The sequence below is a fragment of the Sus scrofa genome, chromosome 7, assembly GCF_000003025.6.
Source record: "Sus scrofa isolate TJ Tabasco breed Duroc chromosome 7, Sscrofa11.1, whole genome shotgun sequence".
In the NCBI taxonomy this organism is placed as follows: Eukaryota; Metazoa; Chordata; class Mammalia; order Artiodactyla; family Suidae; genus Sus; species Sus scrofa.
The window spans coordinates 93,393,350-93,399,999 of NC_010449.5; the positions used below are offsets into that span (position 1 = coordinate 93,393,350).

At 42.7% G+C, this 6,650-nt stretch overlaps 1 protein-coding gene across 11 annotated transcripts; it reads left to right on the top strand.

Annotated features, from left to right (window-relative positions):
- SRSF5 (serine and arginine rich splicing factor 5) lies at window positions 30–5,161 on the top strand. 11 transcript variants are annotated; one of them, XM_021099406.1, is made up of 9 exons: window positions 69–312; window positions 645–981; window positions 1,081–1,225; window positions 1,715–1,785; window positions 1,923–2,021; window positions 2,302–2,371; window positions 3,590–3,663; window positions 4,135–4,245; window positions 4,341–5,161. In XM_021099406.1, the coding sequence occupies exons 3-9, from the start codon at window positions 1,100–1,102 to the stop codon at window positions 4,606–4,608; spliced, it is 819 nt and encodes a 272-aa protein (XP_020955065.1). In that variant the 5' UTR covers window positions 69–312; window positions 645–981; window positions 1,081–1,099; the 3' UTR covers window positions 4,609–5,161. The 11 variants fall into 11 exon arrangements, 8 of the variants coding, with proteins under 8 accessions (XP_001927454.2, XP_005666392.1, XP_001927469.2 ...); XM_021099407.1 differs by having other exon boundaries at window positions 4,344–5,161; XM_001927419.6 differs by lacking the exon at window positions 645–981 and having other exon boundaries at window positions 30–312.

A 6,650-nucleotide genomic window follows, 5' to 3' on the forward strand; every position in this document is an offset into this window, starting at 1 on the left:
GGCTCCAGGGGCGGTCCCGGAAGTGACGCAAGACGCGCCCTCCATTTTGTGGAGCGCCGGAGCATCTAAGTGCGTCAGTTGTGGAGATACGTAGGCGAGTTAAGTCCTGGTCTGCGGGGAGGCAGACGGCTCCGTCGCAGACTACGGACCTCTTTGGGTCTCAGCTGCCAAAGATCCTGTCCGGTAGGTGAGTGGCTCACTTTGAGGGAAAGCCTTCTCGGATCGAGGCTTCTTCATGGCCGCTCAGATCGCGAGTGGTCAGGGCTGCTCTCTGTGCGGAGGACGGCGTCCACTGAGCGCAGTTTACTCGAGGTGGGCGCTGGGGCACGTCTCCCTTTGGGTATTGTTTGAGGGGACCTGACGGGGGAAGGGCGGTCGTGGTCCTGGTTATGGTGGTTTTTACACGGAGGGGTCGTGTGCCCCTCCCTGCCTCCTTATTTCACTGCCCGAACCCCGCGAGGAGTGGGCCGATACCTTTGTTCGGGGTGTGGCCGGGGCTGTCCGAGGGCGGGTACAATGACCCCGGCACAGTGGGTTCGGGGCAGGGGAGGGACCAGGGAGCTTGGCACGCGCGGCTCCCCACCGCTGGCTCCGAGGCGGCCATTTTGAGGCTGTTTCGCGGCCGCCCGCCGCCGTCTGCGCAGGCGCGGCGGTGGCGTCGCGAGATCCGGCTTCCACCCGCTGTGACGCTCCCGGGAGGCGGCGACGCGCGCGGCCCGTCGTCATTGGGCTGGCCTTGCGGAGGGCGGGGTCGGCTCCGCCCGCACTTCTCGGCCTTTCCTAACTGCGGCAGATGGGAGGGGGCCAGAAGAGCCAGGGAGAGTGTGCGGCTGCGCAGTTCCGGAGGCGGCAGTGGGCGTTGCGGTTGCTGCGGTCTGGGCCCAGGGAAGGATCGTGTTGGGAGCCGAGTTTTAATTTTGTCTGCAAGGGACCTGGCCTAATAAGAGGCACTCTTGGCAATCTTGTTTATAACATCACCGGGTAAACATTTTATTTTCTGCCGTTTATGTTTTTGATCCCTCGGCGAGGCATTCTTCCGACATTCACTGGTATTATCTTCATTGGATTATTTTCTGGCAGGAAGTACTAGCCGCACATCATGAGTGGCTGTCGAGTATTCATCGGGAGGCTAAATCCAGCGGCCAGGGAGAAAGACGTGGAAAGGTTCTTCAAGGGGTATGGACGAATAAGAGATATTGATCTGAAAAGAGGCTTTGGTTTTGTGGTAAGTATTTAGAAGTGGTTGAATTATCTGTTAAGTGAGTAGAGTTTGTGATAAGCGGTGCTTTTGATCTTATTAAGTAGAGTGTCTTTAGGGGAAATGTGCATCCTTAAGGCAGTGAGTTGTCTTAAGGGATAAAAGAAGCTCATTGCTGGCTGGAGGGAAACCACCCCTGGTGCTTCCTTTTTAAAATATATTTATTATTACACTTTTGTGGGTTTTTTGTGGGGGGGAGTAGTTGGCTGCGCTTGTGGCCTGTGGAAGTTCCTGGGCCAGGGCTCAAACGCACACCACAGCAGTGACATTGTGGGATCTTAACCACTAGGCTGACAGGGACCTACTGGTTGCTTCTTGATTAGGCTTATCAATATGGTATTGTCATTAAGATACTCCCTTTCCTATTCTTTCACAGGTATTTAGTGCTTTTGATGTGTTGTAGAATACACTTTTTAAAGCCATGTTAAACATATTTTTTTCACGTTTGAATTTGAGGAATTTGAGGATCCCAGGGATGCAGATGATGCTGTATATGAACTTGATGGAAAAGAACTCTGCAGTGAAAGGTGAGGATCTTTGTTTTTGTTTTATAACTAGTTAGCATTGTAAAGATAGAGTGGCCAGGTCAGCTGGGATGTTTTTCTAAATAGATTTCTTAGTTAGCATAAGTGGATAATGAAGAATTTTTCTTCTCTTCTTGTAGGGTTACAATTGAACATGCTAGGGCTCGATCTCGAGGTGGAAGAGGTAGAGGACGCTACTCAGACCGTTTTAGTAGTCGCAGACCTCGAAATGATAGACGGTATGTGATGGTGGATGTCTGCTTCGAATAAGCATTACTGCAGGAATCTTTAAAAACGCTTAAAAACTGTTAGCAATAAGTGGTTTTGCTATTTACGTACAATCCTGATATTTGTGTATTAGTCTGCTGTTCTAATAAGTGTGAGTCAAAATAATGCAGAGACTGTCGGTGGAAGTCATTTATGATGTCATATCTGATTGCTTGAAATTGCCCACAACTGAACACAATAAATGCACATTGCTGCATTTCTTCCATTGTGAGTACTCATTTTCTTCCTCAGAAATGCTCCACCTGTAAGAACAGAAAATCGGCTTATAGTTGAGAATTTATCTTCAAGAGTCAGCTGGCAGGTTTGTTGAAATACAGTTTTGAGATATTTTAATGTGGCTTTTTAAATATTAATGGGTGGCTGATAATTTTATTAATGTTTTATTAAAAGTAGTTTTTTTAATCTTTAATTAAATTAATGGATTTAATTGTAATTTAAAATTTTTTAATTAAATGTAATTGGGGGTTGTTTCAAACTTTTAATAATTAGTGATCAAATGTTGTAAATGTTTTGAGGATATTTCTCTTGTTTTTTAAAATCAATTTTAACCAAATATTAAACCCTTTATTTGCCAGCCTATCTGTGTCGTTGGCCTTATGACGAGGAGTGCCTGTGGGTTATCCTAATCGTTGTCTTGGTCACTCTTGGTTGGGCCTGGTTGACTTTGCCAGTCAGCTCCTACAGTGATCAATTGGCCACCTCTAGATCTGTGTTTGCCGGTCTAGACGTAATCGGTGCACTTATTGAAGTGCCAGGTTGCAGCGATCCCAGAGCGTTGATAACGTGATCTGATCCCTAAGTTGAGAGCTGTCTTCCTGTAACGCTTCCGAATAAGAGGTCCTGGTCGAAAAAACGAAATTAGGTGGTCGTTGGAATCCTGATCGCAGTAAAGTGGTCCTTGGTAACTGCTCAAGAGTAGAACATGTCTGCATCCGCCTGTAGTCTGCTAATAGGGAGGGCTGTGCGATTAAAGGCTTCCATCGATTGGGTAGTGTCCTTCAAGTGGGTGGCGAAGAGCCAGTCGGGCATATGTCATGAACGTTTCTCCGACCGCTTAATGGTTTGCTGCTTGACTAGCCTAGGGAAATAATAATAAAGGTAAAGTAAACTTTTTTAATGACATATGGGGCACAAAATAACTGGTGTCTTGTTAATGTTCTGTTTTTAAATATAAAATTTCTGCTTTAGTCTTTACTTTAAAAATATGTACTGTTTCTTTTTGTTTTGTTCTTTTTTGTTTTGTTTTGTTTTTTCCTTTTGTATTGAGCTCAGTATAGACTAATACTATTTTAATGTTAAAATCTGAATTCTCTGGCATTTTGCTTAAAAGCAATATGCTATTTGCTTATTTCGTGCCCTGACATATTATTTTTGAATTCTGATAGAATACAAGTGTGGTAAATACCATGTTTGTACTTTATCTAACATCTTCTCTTTCAGTAGTCTTGTTTTTATACCTTGTGGTTGTTTGTGTGTCACGATTCCTTTTCCTGGCTTAACAAAATTGTCTTATGTTAAGGATCTCAAAGATTTCATGAGACAAGCTGGGGAAGTAACATTTGCGGATGCACATAGACCTAAGTTAAATGAAGGGTGAGTATGCACTGGAGTATAAGAGCCTATTAAAATATCCTTAATAGGACAGTTTTCACTGTCAATGTTTGAGTGCTCAAAATTTGGACATGCTCGAATACAGCAGCAATTCTCAATTGGGATTGAGTTTGATCTTCGGGGTACATGTGGCAATGTCTGGAGACATTTTGGTTATCATAACCAATTGAAGGTCCTGCTGGTCCTGAAGGTCTTTTGGGTAGAATCACAGATGTTACTAAATAAATACAATGCACAGCAAAGCTTCCCACACCAAAGAATGATCTAGCTTAAAATGGTCAGTGGTTTGGTGGTTGGGAAATCACATTCTCATGCTGCGTTATCTGTCAAGGGTAAGACTCAGTGTAGCAGTAGCAGGATGAACATTGAAAAGATACTTAAACCAGATGGATTACATAGTTTATGAGACTGCAAGAAGTATATAACTTTATAAATGGCTTTTTTTTTTTGTAGGGTAGTTGAGTTTGCCTCTTATGGTGATTTAAAGAATGCTATTGAAAAACTTTCTGGAAAAGAAATAAATGGGAGAAAAATCAAATTAATTGAAGGCAGCAAAAGGCACAGGTACCTCTTTAATATTTTCAAGTCGGAGTTTAATGGATTTGTAGGGTCTGTTACTTAAGCTTTTTGGTTTTTCTTTAATTTTTTTTCCTTCCTAGTAGGTCACGAAGCAGGTCTCGTTCTCGGACCAGGAGTTCCTCAAGGTCTCGTAGCCGATCTCGTTCCCGGAGGAGCAAGTCTTACAGCCGGTCTAGGAGCCGGAGCCGGAGCCGGAGCAAGTCCCGTTCTGTTAGTAGGTCTCCTGTGCCTGAGAAGAGCCAGAAACGTGGTTCTTCAAGTAGATCTAAGTCTCCAGCATCTGTAGATCGCCAGAGGTCCAGGTCCCGGTCCCGGTCAAGGTCCAGATCAGTTGACAGTGGCAATTAAACTGTAAATAACTTGCCCTGGGGGCCTTTTTTTTTTATAAAACAAAAACAAAAAACAAATTCCCAAACCATACTTGCTAAAAACTCTGGTAAGTATGTGCTTTTCTGTGGGGGTGGGATTTGGAGGGGGGTTGGGTTGGGCTGGGCTGGGCTGGCTATCTTTGTAGATGTGGACCACCAAGGGGTTGTTGAAAACTTAATTGTATTAAATGTCTTTTGATAAGCCTTCTGCTCACATTTTTGTGAATGTCTGAAGTATATATAGTTTGTGTATATTCACAGAGCTCTTTTATAACTAAAGCAAATTTAATTTTTTTGTACTAGAAAAAATTTGAACGTTTTAGTTCCTGGTTATTCAAATATGTTAAGATTTAGTTTAAAGACTAATTAATAGCTTTGGACACTTAAAAGAGCTCTAAATTTGCTTGTACATAAAGGCTTAATTTGAGTTTTCCTTGTTAGGGTCAAGGGTGTCCATCCACCCTTTAACAGCTGCCTAGCAAAGTCGTTAAAGGCAGCTGTTTGTTATTGATAATAAAAGATTCTAAAAATTGTTTTTGTCTGTTTGTCTAAAGGAAGTAAAGTGGCTACCCACTCCTTCCCCATGCACATTTGACACTAGAGAATCCCTTGCTGCAGTAGGTGATGTGTGTTTTTTTTTTTTTTTTTAATTCAAATAGTACCTTTGATGTTTCCAAGGTAGTGAAGAGATGGGCGAAGAAGTGTGTGCTATTTAAAACAATGACGACTAACCGTCTATGACAGTTTCCCTTGTGTGTTTTACCTCCTTTTATCACCTGACTTTATTGGCCTGAGATTACTTAGGCTCTCAGCTAAAAGGATGATTTGGGGAGCAATTGTAAGTTAACATGTATCTTAAAGGTTGTAATATAATTTTGATGGTCAGAAAACATCACATGAATTTTTTTTTAAATCATTGCCCTTGAATGCACTAAGGGGCTGTCCCATGTTTGTCTTTTAGTCCTGAGACAAACATGTGACAGTCTGTGTTAAAAACAGTTTAGTAATGAAAACTGCTAGAGGTTCTCCATCTCTGTTAAGTGATAAAAGCTCTTAGAGGAAAAAGTATTTGATTCTAGGAATAGCATATTTGAGTGCTGGTTTAGATAAGTACTTCTTAACAGCAAATAACAGTAGTCGTTTTAAAGTGCCTTGGTTATGTAATCACTGAATCTATTTGAAACTATAACTCTTAACAAAAGAATTTTGGTTCTTAATTTTTTTTTATTATTTTTTACTTTATTTTTTACTTTTTGGAGCCAACCCCATGGCATATGGAAGTTCCTAGGCTAGGGGTCGAATTGGATCTGCAGCTGCGGGCCTGTGCCACAGCAACATGGGATCCCAGCCACAACTGTGATCTACATCACAGCTCACCACAACACTGAACCTATGACCCACTGAGCAGGCCAGGGATCAAACCTGCATCCTCATGGATACTAGTTGGGTTAATTTCCACTGCGCCACAATGGGAACTCCCTGGTTCTTAAACTTTTTAATAGGAGGAGAGTTAGGGCCCAGAAGACCAAGTAAATAGTGTGGACTGGTGTTAGAACCCAGGAAGTCTGGTTCTAGAACCCCCAAACCATTCCACACTCACCTGCTCTAGCCTTTCAGGGATTTTGAAGAAAGTGGAATTGGAAGAACAGCAGGAAGACTGCTGTTGGCTTTCTCAAAGCAGGGGGGTTGGGTAATGGGAATCTCCATTTGCAGGGGTAGTTTCGAAAGTTCTTGACATGAATGCTTTCACTTGTGTCCAAGACCGTAGCACTTAAGCCATAAAATTGTGGAGCTGATCTTTTTTTTGACATGGTTCTAGGGAGTGTGTGATAGGCTTGTTAATTCATTCAGATGCAGGGCACTGCACTTAAGTGAGAACCTAGATTGTTTTTTATAGTGTAACTGAGGACTATACAAGTTGGTCAGAAGTTGCTGTGAAATGGAAAGAGGCAATTGTTTTCCCCCTTGGGCTTTTTAGAATTGGTACTCAGTATGGCATGGTATATGTACTTCGATGTTGTA

Excerpts from the sequence above, each read along its gene's own strand:
- SRSF5 (XM_001927419.6), top strand. The coding sequence starts at position 1,100 with ATGAGTGGCTGTCGAGTATTCATCGGGAGGCTAAATCCAGCGGCCAGG. Across the intron at positions 1,226-1,714 it reads AAAGAGGCTTTGGTTTTGTG|GAATTTGAGGATCCCAGGGA; the intron begins GTAAGTATTTAG and ends TTTGAATTTGAG. Across the intron at positions 4,246-4,340 it reads GAAGGCAGCAAAAGGCACAG|TAGGTCACGAAGCAGGTCTC; the intron begins GTACCTCTTTAA and ends TTTCCTTCCTAG.